General features: G+C 44.1%; 1 protein-coding gene across 3 annotated transcripts in view; it reads right to left on the bottom strand.

The window, feature by feature from the left end:
* Positions 1 to 15,204, bottom strand: part of chd1 (chromodomain helicase DNA binding protein 1) — a 198,448-nt gene that overhangs the window by 167,534 nt on the left and 15,710 nt on the right. For 2 of the 3 annotated variants that reach the window (XM_085987895.1, XM_085987904.1), the window contains exon 3: positions 13,916 to 13,978. The exons of the other annotated variant lie outside the window; for it this stretch is intronic. In XM_085987895.1, the coding sequence (XP_085844021.1) occupies positions 13,916 to 13,978 (63 nt within the window). The remainder of the gene's footprint in view (positions 1 to 13,915; positions 13,979 to 15,204) is intronic. 3 annotated transcript variants of the gene reach the window in all.

Below are 15,204 nucleotides of genomic sequence, written 5' to 3'. Positions count from 1 at the left end.
CATAAGGACACCCAGGTCTCATTGCACTTCCCCTTCTCCCAATCTATTGCCATTCAGATAATAATCTGCCTTCCTGTTTTTGCCACCAAAGTGGATAACCTCGCATTTATCCACGTTATATTGCATCTGCCATGCTTCTGCCCAATCACCCAACCTGTCCAAATCATCCTGGAGTTTCTCGGCATCCTCCTCACAGCACACACGCCCACCCAGCTTTGTGTCGTCTGCAAACTTGGAGATATTACATCTAGTTCCCTTGTCTAGATCATTAATATATATTGTGAATAGCTGGGGTCCAAGGTCCGATCCCTGCGGTACCCCACTAGTCACTGCCTGCCACTCGGAAAAAGACTCGTTTATTCCAACTCTTTGCTTTCTGTCTGCCAACCAGTTCGCTATCCAAGTCAATACCTTGCCGCCAATCCCATGTTCCTTAACTTTACATGCTAATCTCTTATGCGGGACCTTATCGAAAGCCTTTTGAAAGTCCAAATACACCACATCCACTGGTTCTCCCTTATCTATTTTACCAGTTACATCCTCAAAAAATTCCAGTAGATTAGTCAAGCACGATTTACCTTTTGTAAATCCATGTTGACTTTGTCCGATCCTGTCACTGCTTTCCAAGTGCTCTATTACATCTTTTATAATGGACTCTAGCATTTTCCCCACTACCGATGTCAGGCTTACCGGTCTATAATTCCCCATTTTCTCTCTTGCCACCTTTTTTGAGTAGTGGGGTAACATTAGCTACCCTCCAATCCATGGGTACTGTTCCAGATTCCATCGAATATTGGAAGATGATCAGCAATGCATCTACTATTTCTAGGGCCACTTCCTTAAGTACCCTAGGATGTAGATTATCAGGCCCTGGGGATTTATCGGCCTTCAATCCCGTCAATTTCCCTAATACCATTTCCCTACAAATACTGATTTCTTTCAGTTCCTCCCTTTCATCAGACCCTATGTTCCCCGACATCTCTGGGAGGTTATTTGTGTCCTCCTTTGTGAAGACAGAACCAAAATATGTATTTAATTGGTCTGTCATTTCTTTGTTCCCCATTATAAATTCCCCTGATTCTGACTGCAAGGGACCTACGCTTGACTTCACCAATCTTTTTCCTCTTCACATGTCTATAAAAGCTTTCAGTCAGTTTTTATGTTCCCTGCAAGCTTACTCTCATATTCTATTTTCCCCTTCTTAATTAATCCCTTTGTCCTCCTTTGTTGAATCCTAAACTGCTCCCAATCCTCAGGTTTACTGCTTTTTCTGGCCAATTTATATGTCCTCGCCTTGGATCTTATGCTATCCCTAATTTCCCTTGTTAGCCACGGTTGAGTCACCTTTTTTGTTTTATTTTTATGCCAAACTGGGATGAACAAATTCTGTAGTTCATCCATGCGGTCTTTGAATGTTTGCCATTGCCTATCCACCGTCAACCCTTTGAGTGACATTCCCCAATCAATCCTACCCAACTCGCACCTCATACCATCGTAGTTTCCTTTATTTAAATTCAGGACCCTAGTCTCTGAGACAACTACTTCACTCTCCATCTTATGAAGAATTCTATCATATTATGATCGCTCCAACCCAAGGGGCCTCGCACAACAAGATTGCTAATTAATCCTCTCTCATTACATAATACCCAGTCTAAGATGGCCTGATCTCTGGTTGGTTCCTCAACATATTGGTCCAGGAAATCATTCCCGTAAACACTCCAGGAATTCCTCCTCCACAGTATTGTTAATAATTTGGTTAGCCCAATCCGTATGTAGATTAAAGTCGCCCATGATGACTGCTGTGCCCTTATTGCACGCTTCTCTAATTTCCCTTTTAATGCCATCCCCAACCTCCGCATTACTGTTTGGAGGTCTATAAACCACTCCCACTAACGTTTTTTTCCCCTTAGTATTTCTCAATTCTACCCATACAGATTCCACATCATCAGAGCTAATATCCTTCCTTACAATTGTGTTAATCCCCTCTTTAACCAGCAATGCTACCCCACCTCCCCTTCCTTTTTGCCTATCTTTCCTGAATATTGAATACCCCTGGATGTTGAGTTCCCAGCCTTGGCCACCCTGGAGCCAGGTTTCCGTAATCCCAATCAAATCATATTCGTTTACCTCTATTTGCGCAGCTAATTCATCCACCTTATTACGAATGCTCCTCGCATTAAGACACAAAGCCTTCAGGCTTGTTTTTTTAACGCTCTTACAACTATTAGAATTATTATTTACTGTGGCCATGTTCGATTTAAACCGTTGATTTCTCTGACTGCCACTTTTGTTTTTCTCCTTCCTATCTTTTGCTTTTATCCTTGTTTCCCTTTCCTCTGTCTCCCTGCTCAGGTTCCCAACCCCCTGCCATTTTAGTTTAAACCCTCCCCCAGAGCACTAGCAAACACTCCCCCTAGGACATCGGTCCCGGCCCTGCCCAGGTGCAAACCATCCGGTTTGTACTGGTCCCACCTCCCCCAGAACCGGTTCCAATGTCCCAGGAATTTGAATCCCTCCCCCTTGCACCATTCCTCTAGCCACATATTCATCTGAAATATCCTTCTATTTCTACTCTGACTAGCACGTGGCACTGGTAGCAATCCTGAGATTACTACCTTTGAGATCCTATTTTTTAAATTTACCTCCTAACTCCCTATATTCAGCTTTTAGGACCTCATCCCGTTTTTTACCTATATCGTTGGTGCCTATATGCACCACAGCAACTGGCTGTTCACCCTCCCCTTCCAAAATGTTCTGCAGCCGCTCTGAGACATCCTTGACCCTTGCACCAGGGAGGCAACACACCATCCTGGAGTCTCGTTTGCGGCCGCAAAAACGCCCATCTATTCCCCTTACAATAGAATCCCCTATTACTGTAACTCTACCCCTCTTTTTCCTCCCATCCTGTGCAGCAGAACCACCCCTGGTGCCAAGAAGTTGGCTGCTGCTGCCTTCCTCTGATAAGCCATCCCCCTCAACAGTATTTAAAGTGGTATATCTGTGAGAGGGGGATGTCCACAGGGGACTCCTGCACTACCTGCCTGCGCCTACTACTCGGTCTGTTGGTCACCCCTTCCCTTTCTGCTTGTATTCCATTCATTGGTACACAAATACTACTTACAGGAAACTTTCTGGTATCCGGCACTGACGGGACCGAGCTGGTGCCGTTAGATCAAAACTGCTGTATAAACCAGCGGCAATGTTAAAACATAGAGCTTTTCAGCTCCGTGTGCATCAACAAACCCTGTTGCTTAGCAACAGCTTCAAAACAGGCAGCTGCAAGCATCTCTAGCTGAAGCTGTTGCTTAGCCCTGACTGGGAAAAAAAAAGCAACGAGAAGTAAAAAAACTTATAGAAAACGGCTCCTGAATTTTGCCGGTAGATAGAGCTTTCCGGACTTTTAACCTCCGGTTAAACGAAAGTTTCCTGTACTACCCTATGTAGTATGAATGAATGTACATATAACCAGGATTGCTATTTCTGCTATGCTTTATATTAAACTATGAGAAATCAATCACTATAATTTTGTCTGTGACAGTTGCTTCAACTGATTACTGTAGTGAATGAGCAGCCTTAATAATTTATTGAGCTAGTCATTTCAACATTTGGACAGGCTCAGGTCTGAGGTATCCAAATATTCAATTAACGATTTAAATAAATAATTGCCCTGATAGGACTGAATTCTGCAGAGTGTATGATATAAAATTGCCATTTTCAATACTGGACATGGTGAGATGATAATATTTCTCCTAAATTTAATGCCTTCGCCCCACTGTTGGCAGCCGTGCCTTCAGCCATTTAGGTCCCAAGCTCTAGAATTCCCTCCTCAAACCTCTGCCTCTCCACCTTTAAAACCAACCTCTTTGACTAAGCCTTTGGTCACCTGTACTCCTTTTGTGGCTTGGTGTCAGGTTTTGCCTAATTACACTCCAGTAAAGCTCCTTGGGACATTTCAATACTTTTAAAGCACTATAAAAATGCAAGTTATTGTCTTTGCTGTTTAACACCTTGTCAATCGACTCTTAAATCACGTGCAAATATTCATATAATTTTATACTGACAATTAATGTTGCACCTTCAACAATACGTAATCATTTTCATCATCAACTTACCCAAATCAACACAGTATTTTTAATGACAGACAACAAAGGGGAAAAAAAGGATCTCCCTTCACACAGCAGTGCGAAATAGCGAGCATTTCACAAGTGGAGAGAGTCATCAGACCTCATTACTGGCCGTGGCATGTGGCCGTTCATAATGATGGCGAACTAACAGCGTTCGCAGTCATTCTGCCTTTGAAACTGACCGCAACTTCGGGATTTGGCGCATGAGCAAATCCTGAAGTTGGGGCCCGTCATTCACTGCTCTGAAACAGGCTGTGCTGTGCCCTCCACCCCCAAGCCGGCAATTTGTGTAATCACTCAAATCAGGCAAACTGACAAAATCTTCGTCTCTTCTGCAGTAATTACGCTGTTAAATTTCCCATTAAAAGTTAGACCCAAAGGGATTAGGTGTACCTGGGGTTTTAACAGCATATTGACTGCTAAATAAAGGTTATGGTTCTGAAAAACTAATTTTAATTTTGTTCAGTGTGAAATTTATCCATTTTAATAAAAATTTAAATTAAGCATTATTTTAAGACTTTTTTTTTTAAAGTTTGTTCATCTTTATTTCAGGTTTGCCTTTTCCCCATGAGAGCCCCAATCCTTGTTTAGCTCTCTCTAACATTTCTAAAAAGTTTTAATTTTAAGAGCTTACCCATTTAATTGTTTGCAGTCTATGAGAATTCTGTATTTTGATTGGCTGCTTAGGCAGCCTGTTGACATCACACCAGCTTGCACAAGGGGATCCCCAATAAACTCCGTTGATTTTAATGGAGCTTCAGAAAACCGCGAACTGCTCGACACTGAGATCGCAAGATCTTTGTGCGAAGTATGCTTTGGGGCCAGTGGCAAATGCCTTCGCTTCGCCACGCCACTGACCGCAAATTCCGGGCCAAAATAACAACGGATACCCAAGAGTGAATACAAAGCAGCGTTCTCATTGAAGAGTTCACACAGCATTCGTGAGCAAAACTTTGGTGGTTTGCTCCCGTCATGCCCAATCCGAGGTGAAATGGCATCTCACAAAACACAAGGTATATTTGTTACAAAATTCATGGGGATGTTTTATTCATATTTTGATAATTCAGTTAACACCACCTACACTTAGATTTATTAACTGACATAATGCAAGTTTATCAATAAACAGCAGCTGATTACCAGGTAAAGACACGCAAAATATATATTTTTACATAAATTTTACATTTCAGGATATCTTGCAAGCAAACTTATTTTGATGGTTCTTGCATTCCTAGATCGCACTCTAAATACAGTTGGGAAGTAAAACAAACAGGCACGGCCTCCCTGACTGGTTACTTGCTTACATGCATACTGTAGCCCACGGTTTACTTGGGACTAAACCCGTGCGTAATTTGCAACTAGTTTCCTCATGAAATACACTGAAGGCCAAGAACCTAATTTTAGGGTAAACTGTTAAAAAAGACAGTATTTTGAATTTACCAACCATACAATGCCATAGTACTTTACTCTATAAAATCCTAATTACAGTTCAATAGTCATTCCAGTGATCCATGTGTCATAAAATTCTTCGACTGGTAATCTCCTTCTTTGTCAGAGCAATCCTTTAAAATTAGTATCTCATCCCTATAAAGAAGCAATACACAAGAGTTTCCTTTCGTTGGTGATCAAAGACAGAACAGATAAGGGATGCCAAATGGCCTATCCTAGCTCATCCATCCAGACAAAAGCACCACCATCACCGCATCATCCAACTACTACTAAAATTATTCCAAGGCTTTTGTCTCCACTGCTTTACCCAGAATTCTATTCCATCACTCTGCGAAGAACTTCCTGACATTAGTCCTAAATTTGCCAGTTTGACCCTGTGCTCCCTTGTCCTATCAGCTGTTTTTTAGACTCCATATAAATGCAAAGAAACCGCCAGGAAAAATAGCAGTCCCCTGAAACATCAACCACTTCTGATCTACTTGCCCTGGACCAGCATTGATAATCTAACTCCTAGCTCTGTAATTACTAAAAATTGGGCAGAGCACTAAATATCTCCCCATGAAAAAGGATTCTCATTTCTACAGGTGAGGTAGATCAACAGCTTGCAAGTAATGAGGTCAAAAGTAAATTATAGCCAGATTATTAAGGGGCGGTTGGGGGGTGGAACACATTTGAGGGTAGCAAAGAATACTCGATTTATTACAATTTTTAATGGTTTTCAGATATGGGTAAGCTGACAAAGCAGAGAAAATTACTAAAAATGAGCCAATGAAGTATGGAAAATATTTTCATAGATGGCACTTTGTACAATAAGAGATATAACATGTCCTGACCAAAATACCTTTAAACCTTATGAATACTTACTTGCACATTTAAAGTCACCCAGGCTGTGTCAACCAAGTAACAAAGTCCTATATTGATTATGCCAATTAGATACAAACAATAGAGTTTTCTGGTTCAACATGTGGTCACGGAGCAACACATCAACATTGTACTGAGTGAAACAAATTAAGAGTAGTTTTCCAAAGGCCACTAAATGCTGCAGCTAGTTGAACCGGTCTTTCACAACTGGGGCCTGGGTTCAAATCCAATCCAGACTAAAGTGATCAGGATCTGGTGAAATGAGTTTGGGCCATTAGTAGCCTGCAGCACAAAAATATCCTAATTCAACACTGGTGGCTGGTGTGGGAAATGTGAAAACATCACACTGGTACAGCACAGGGCACTCTTCCGAGTTGTGCTGAAACAACATTGTTCGGGAAGAGCAGAGGAAACTGCATAGAAACATAGAAATCTGATTGTGCTGTACCTAACCTGACCTGGGAATGCGCGATTGCGACACTGGGGCCGGAAATTTTTCGGGAGGCGGGTTGGGAGATTTTGGCGGGGGGGGGGGGGGGGGGGGGGAGCTAGGAAGCGGTAAGGAAAACCGGGAGAACGGATTTCCTGCAGGCCCCGTCGAATTTAATGGCAGGGCCCGATTTGCATTTGAAACCTCTGTTTCCCACCTGCAGCCAGCCAAATGGAGGGGCTGTGGGGGGGTAGGCCTGTGGCACTGTGCCGCAGAGAAGGGAGGGAGCAATTGGATGGGGGCCAAGGGGTAGTCGGGTGCTGGGAGGGGGGAGAGAGAGAGAGAGAGAGAGAGAGAGAGAGAGAGAGAGAGAGAGAGAGAGAAAACGAACATTCACAGAATCACAGAAACCCCACAGTGCAGATAGAGGCCATTTCGGCCCATCGAGCCTGCACCGACACATATCCCACCCGATCCCCATAACCCCACGTATTTAATCCCCCTAACACTAAGGGTCAATTTATCATAGCCAATCAACCTAACCCGCACATCTTTGGACTGTGGGAGGAAACCGGAGCACCCGGAGGAAACCCACGCAAACACAGGGAGAATGTGCAAACTCCACACAGACAGTCACCCGAGGCCGGATTCGAACCCGGGTCCCTGGCGCTGTGAGGCAACATTGGGGCACTTGGGGGGTTAAGAGGGCAATCGGAGGCCTCGAGGCAGGGGTTCTCCGATCATAGGGGGTGGATTAGGCAGGGACACTGGATCCAGCAGTCCTCGCCTTCCATTGGCTGGCAGGTTTCCCAAGGCCTGTGAAAGCCAACCAGCTACAGTTAAATTTGAAATGCTGGTTAAATCTGAGGCACACCAGCCTCATTATAATATTTAAACGGGAGACCCGCCTCCTGTGAGTGGATTGGCTTCACGCCTCCCATCCCGCCTCCATTAAAACAAAGTGGGCGGGTTCTGGTCGGGATTCTGTTTAACACTAACTTCCCACCCGGCCACAACCAACCCGTCTTTTGGGGTTAAAATCCCACCCCCCCACTTTTCTGAAATAGGAAAATCTTAATTTCCCCAGCACCAACATCCCTCATCTTGATTATTTCTAATTCACATAGATGCTAAGGTTTCTATGAATAGTCACGTCAACCACATAATCAAAAACAACTTTTGGTGTTTAATTGCGATAAAGGCAATATTCTTCAGCGTACAACCTAAAAGCATTCACCACTTCCTGATGCAAAGGTAATTAATTTTATTTGCTCTGTCAAATCAATGCATACAAGTCTATATAAGCCCCCAATATTCTGCAACATGAAAAATATTGGGCCAAATATTGCTGTACCAGGGCATCCAGCAGCATCTGCTGTTAGTTAGACTTGCCAATGCCCGTTTTAAGTGTTTTGATTTTTTGAGCAGCAAGTTGCTGAAAGTGCAAGCTAATCACGTCGCAGCAACTAAGGAACAAGGAATCTGGAACCTAAGTGAACAGGCAAGCAGCTGTGTATCCCCTTAACCAATCAGATTGAAGGATTATGACATTAACAGTGCAAGGGCGGCGAAGGAAGTGTCAATTAGAGGGGATGAAATCAATGTCAAATCAGGTAGAGAGAGAAATAATGAGGGAAAGGAAGACTGGATTGAGAGAGAGAAAAAAAGAGCCAGAAGGGAAAAGTAAAAAAAAAAGCGACGGCAGCGGACCTGCAGGAGACGAGGCGGCTGAGCAGCGGCGAGTTTAAGAGGCAGCGGCAGAGACAAGGTAGGCCTCAGAGCAGCAGCAGTGGACCTGTGGGAGATGAGGCAGCTGAGCGGCGGCGAGTTTAAGAGGCAGCGGCAGAAACCAGGTAGGCCTCAGAGCAACAGCAGTGGACCTGTGGGAGATGAGGCAGCTGAGCAGCGGCGAGTTTAAGAGGCAGCGACAGAGACCAGGTAGGCCTCAGAGCAACGGCAGTGGACCTGTGGGAGATGAGGCGGCTGAGCAGCGGCGAGTTTAAGAGGCAGCGACAGAGACCAGGTAGGCCTCAGAGCAACGGCAGTGGACCTGTGGGAGATGAGGCAGCTGAGCGGCGGCGAGTTTAAGAGGCAGCGGCAGAAACCAGGTAGGCTTACTAATTTCCAATCTCCGAACTCAGAGGGAGGGAGAGAAGTAAAAAGTAATCGAAGTGTGACGTCACCAGAAAGCAGGTAAGTGATTGGTCGGTGAGTATTTCTCTCTTTTTAAATTTTAACTCTGTGGTTTATACTTTTTACGGTCTCTGTGGTGTAGCAGGGACTGCTGGTAAACCAGGGCCCTTAAATATACCATTTAACTGTAGTGTAATTGGTGGGATTGATTTAAACTAATTTAATTTCAATTAATTAAAGGGTAAGTCATGGCAGGAGAGCCCGGCCCCGTGGTATGCTCCTCCTGCGCTATGTGGGAACTCGGACACTTCCCGTGTCCCTGACAACTGTGTGTGCAGGAACTATGTCCAGCTGCAGCTACTGGCAGACTGCATTGCGGCGCTGGAGCTGCGATTGGATACATACTGGACCATTCGCGATGCTGAGGACGTCGTGGATATCACGTTTAAGCAGTTGGTCACACCGCAGGCAAAGGTTGGACAGGCAGAAAGGGAAGGGGTGACCAACAGATAGAGTAGTAGGCGCAAGCAGATAATGCAGGGGTCCCCTGTGGACATCCCTCTCTCAAACAGGTATATCACTTTGAATACTGTTGGGGGGGATGGCTTATCAGAGGAAGGCAGCAGCAGCCAACTTCCTGGCATCAGGGGTGGCTCTGCTGCACAGTACGGGAGGAAAAAGAGGGGTAGAGCAGCTATAGTAATAAGGGATTCTATTGTAAGGGGAATAGATAGGCGTTTCTGTGGCCGCAAACGAGACTCCAGGATGGTGTGTTGCCTCCCTGGTGCAAGGCTCAAGGATGTCTCAGAGCGGCTGCAGAACATTTTGGAAGGGGAGGGTGAACAGCCAGTTGTCGTGGCGCAAATAGGTACCAACGATATAGGTAAAAAACGGGATGAGGTCCTGAAAGCTGAATATAGGGAGTTAGGAGGTAAATTAAAAAAGCAGGACCTCAAAAGGAAGTAATCTCAGGATTGCTGCCACGTGCTAGTCAGAGTAGAAATAGAAGGATATTTCAGATGAATACGTGGCTAGAGGAATGGTGCAAGGGGGAGGGATTCAAATTCCTGGGACATTGGAACCGGTTCTGGGGGAGGTGGGACCAGTTCAAACCGGACGGTTTTTACCTGGGCAGGGCCGGGACCGATGTCCTGGGGGGAGTGTTTGCTAGTGCTCTGGGGGAGGGTTTAAACTAAAATAGCAGGGGGTTGGGAACCTGAGCAGGGAGATAGAGGAAAGGGAAACAAGGATAAAAGCAAAAGATAGGAAGGAGAAAAACAAAAAAGTGGCAGTCAGAGAAATCAACGGTTTAAATCAAACATGGCCACAGTAAATAATAATTCTAATAGGTCTAAGAGAGTTAAAAAAAAACCTGAAGGCTTTGTGTCTTAATGCAAGGAGCATTCGTAATAAGGTGGATGAATTAGCTGCGCAAATAGAGGTAAACAAATATGATTTGATTGGGATTACAGAAACATGGCTCCAGGGTGGCCAAGGCAGGGAACTCAACATCCAGAGGTATTCAATATTAAGGAAAGATAGGCAAAAAGGAAAGGGAAGTGGGGTAGCATTGCTGGTTAAAGAAGGGATTAACACAATTGTAAGGAAGGATATTAGCACTGATGATGTGGAATCTGTATGGGTAGAACTGAGAAATACCAAGGGGCAGAAAACGTTAGTGGGAATGGTATATAGACCTCTAAATAATAATGCGGAGGTTGGGGATGGCATTAAAAGGGAAATTAGAGATGCGTGCAATAAGGGCACAGCAGTCATCGTGGGTGACTTTAATCTACATATAGATTGGGCTAACCAAATTAGTAACAATACTGTGGAGGAGGAATTCCTGGAGTGTTTACGGGATAGTTTCCTGGACCAATCAGGCCATCTTAGACTGGGTATTATGTAATGAGAAAGGATTAATTAGCAATCTTGTTGTGCGAGGCCCCTTGGGGAGGAGCGATCAGAATTATGATAGAATTCTTCATTAAGATGGAGAATGCAGTAGTTGACTCAGAAACTAGGGTCCTGCATTTAAATAAAGGAAACTACGATGGTATGAGGCGCGAGTTGGGTAGGATTGATTGGGGAATGTCACGAAAAGGGTTGACGGCAGATAGGCAATGACAAACATTCACAGACCGCATGGATGAACTACAGAATTTGTTCATCCCAGTTTGGCATAAAAATGAAACAAAAAAGGTGACTCAACCGTGGCTAACAAGGGAAATTAGGGATAGCATAACATCCAAGGAGAGGGCATATAAATTGGCCAGAAAAAGCTGTAAACTTGAGGATTGGCAGCACTTTAGGATTCAACAAAGGAGGACAAAGGGATTAATTAAGAAGGGGAAAATAGAATGAGAGAGTAAGCTGGCAGGGAACATAAAAACTGACTGTAAAAGCTTTTATAGATATGTGATGTGAAGAGGAAAAAGATTGGTGAAGTCAAGCGTAGGTCCCTTGCAGTCAGAATCAGGGGAATTTATAATGGGGAACAAAGAAATGGCAGACCAATTAAATACATATTTTGGTTCTGTCTTCACAAAGGAGTACACAAATAACCTCCCAGAGATGTCGGGGAACATAGGGTCTGATGAAAGGGAGGAACTGAAAGAAATCAGTATTTGTAGGGAAATGGTGTTAGGGAAATTGACGGGATTGAAGGCTGATAAATCCCCAGGGCCTGATAATCTACATCCTAGGGTACTTAAGGAAGTGGCCCTAGAAATATTGGATGCATTGCTGATCATCTTCCAACATGCGATGGAATCTGGAACAGTACCTATGGATTGGAGGGTAGCTAATGTTACCCCACTATTCAAAAAAGGTGGCAGAGAGAAAAAGGGGAATTACAGACCGGTAAGCCTGACATCGGTAGTGGGGAAAATGCTAGAGTCCATTACAAAAGATGTAATAGCAGAGCACTTGGAAAACAGTGACAGGATTGGACAAAGTCAACATGGATTTACAAAAGGTAAATCATGCTTGACTAATCTACTGGAATTTTTTGAGGATGTAACTGGTAAAATAGGTAAGGGAGAACCAGTGGATGTGGTGTATTTGGACTTTCAAAAGGCTTTCGATAAGGTCCCGCATAAGAGATTAGCGTGTAAAGTTAAGGAACATGGGATTGGGGGCAAGGTATTGACTTGGATAGAGAACTGGTTGGCAGACAGAAAGCAAAGAGTTGGAATAAACGGGCCTTTTTCCGAGTGGCAGGCAGTGACTAGTGGGGTGCCGCAGGGATCGGTCCTTGGACCCCAGCTATTCACAATGGCCCAGAAATTCGGGTCTCCACGGGTGAGTACGCACGGGGTACTCACCCGTAAGCCCAATGGAAGTGCCGGTTTCCTGCATGCACTGCGCATGCGCGGGGAAACGGCACTTCCGTTCCCCTGAAAGCAGGGGTTCAGAGGTCGAATGCGTGTGCAGGAGGCTGTGCGTGCGCTTTGAACTTACGTGTTTTTATTTTTACAGGTTTTTCCGTGAGGGCAAGTCTTTAGATTTTGGAAATGTAAAAACCAGGCGTAAGGACTGCATTTTAAAAGGTAAGTGGTCAATTAATTAAAACATTTTTTCCACAGGTTTGTTATTTTTAAATACGTTAACGGTAAGTTTATTTTTATCCACGCTTTTTTATAAAATTATTTTTTTCAAAAATTTAAATTAGTTATTTAATGTAATTTATAGTTTATTTAAAAAGTGTGATTTAAAAAAAAAAATTATTTGAAGGTTAACTACTGTTTTGGGCCCTCAGCATTCATACGTTTTGACAGGTCTTTCTGTCAATCTTTTCCCTCCTCCGATTGGCTGCCCATGGCTCACGTGATCCCAGGGGACGCATCGCACTAACTACGCCCCTGGGACACGCCAGCACAGCGCGCCAGCCTCTGGGCCAGGCCCCGGAGAGGAATTATACGCAGGCCCAGAGCTCAACTGCCGGCGCGCTAGGTAAGTGTAGGTCAGGGACTTGCACCCGCGGGAAGCTCCCGACCCGAATTTCTGGGCCATTATTTTTAAATACTTTAAAGCAAGCTAAGTTTATTTTTAGCCCCGTTAGAATTTTTTTTTTTTTTTTTTTTTTAATTTCAAAAATTTAAATTATTGTTTAAAATAGTTATTTCATTTAATTTATATTTTATTTAAAAAGTGATTAAAAAAAAAATTATTTGAAGATTTAGTGATGTTTTGTAAGAAGGGGCCCGTAGTATTTCTCAGCTTGACAGCACTTCCTGTCAGACTTATGAATGGAGCATTCCCTGCTCCGATTGGCTGCCCGTGGCCCACGTGATCCCAGGGGACGCATTGAACTAACTGCGCCCCTGGGATACACAAGCACTGCGCGCCGGCAGCTGGACCAGGCCCCGGATTGGAATTCCACAGGGGCCCATAGCTCAACGGCCGGCGCACAAGCTAAGTGTGGGTCGGGGGCTTGCACCCGTGGGAAGCCCCCGACCCGAATTTCTGGGCCAATATATATTAATGATGATCTAGACAAGGGAACTAGATATAATATCTCCAAGTTTGCAGACGACGCAAAGCTGGGTGGGCGTGTGTGCTGTGAGGAGGATGCCGAGAAACTCCAGGATGATTTGGACAGGTTGTGATTGGGCAGAAGCATGGCAGATGCAATATAACGTGGATAAATGCGAGGTTATCCACTTTGGTGGCAAAAACAGGAAGGCAGATTATCTGAATGGCAATAGATTGGGAGAAGGGGAAGTGCAATGAGACCTGGGTGTCCTTGTGCACCAGTCGCTGAAGGTAAGCATGCAAGTGCAGCAGGCGGTTAAGAAGGCAAATGGTATGTTGGCCTTCATAGCGAGAGGGTTTGAGTACAGGAACAAGGATGTCTTGCTGCAGTTGTACAGGGCCTTGGTAAGACCACATCTTGAGTATTGTGTGCAGTTTTGGTCACCTTATCTGAGGAAGGATGTTCTTGCCATGGAAGGAGTTCAGCGAAGATTCATCAGGCTGGTACCTGGAATGGCAGGAATGACATATGAGGAGAGATTGGGTCGATTGGGCTTATACTCGCTGGAGTTTAGAAGAATGAGAGGGGATCTCATTGAAACTTATAAAATTCTGACAGGACTGGACAGACTAGATGCAGGAAGGATGTTCCTGATGGTCGGGGAGTCCAGAACCAGGGGTCACAGTCTAAGGATAAGGGGTAAGCCATTTAGGACAGAAATAAGGAGGAATTTCTTCACCCAGAGTGGTGAACCTGTGGAATTCTCTACCACAGAAGGCAGTAGAGGCTAATTCATTAAATATATTCAAGAAGGAGTTGGATATATTTCTTAAGGCTAAAGGGATCAAGGGGTATGGGGAGAAAGCAGGGACCGGGTACTGAACTTGGATGATCAGCCATGATCGCATTGAATGGCGGAGCAGGCTCGAGGGGCCGAATGGCCTACTCCTGCTCCGATCTTCTATGTTTCTATGTTTAACAATAGATTCCAGCATTTTCCCTACAACTGATGTCAGGCTAACTGGCCTGTAGTTCCGTTTTTTCTCTCCCTCCTTTCTTGAATAGTGACGTTACATTTGCGACCTTCCAATCTGTTGGAACCATTCTAGAATCTAGGAAATTTTGGAAGATCAAAACCAATGCATCCACCATCTCTTCAGCCACCTCTTTTAGAACCCTAGGATGTAGGCGGTCAGGTCCAGGGGATTTATCGGCTTTTAGTCCCATTAGTTTCTCTAGTACCTGTTCTCTACTTGTATTAATTACGTTAAGTTCTTCACCCTCATTAGACCCTTGGTTCCCCACCATTTTTGGTATGCTTTTTGTGTCTTCTACTGTGAAGATAGATACAAAATATTTGTTCAACGTTTCTGCCATTTCCTTATTCCCCATAATAATTTCTCCTGTCTCAGTCTCTAAGGGACCAATGTTTACTTTTGCTACTCTCTTCCTTTTTACATACTTGTAGAAGCTCTTACAATCTGCTTTTATATTTCTTGCTAGTTTTCTCTCATATTCTATTTTTTCCCTCATCAATTTTTTGGTCATCCTTTGTTGGTTTCTGAAACTCTCCCAATCCTCAGGCTTACTATTATTCTTTGCAACATCATAAGCTTATTCTTTCAATCTAATGCTATCCTTAACTTCTTTAGTTAGTCACGGTTGGATCACTTTTCCCGTGGAGTTTTTGTTTCTCAATGGAATGTATTTTTGTTGCAAATTATGAAATATTT

This window comes from Somniosus microcephalus, chromosome 1, assembly GCF_052327205.1.
Source record: "Somniosus microcephalus isolate GS21.2 chromosome 1, FLI_Smic_1.0, whole genome shotgun sequence".
NCBI lineage: Eukaryota > Metazoa > Chordata > Chondrichthyes > Squaliformes > Somniosidae > Somniosus > Somniosus microcephalus.
The sequence above is the reverse complement of the archived record's forward strand: the minus strand, read 5'-3'. Positions and strand labels throughout refer to the sequence as shown.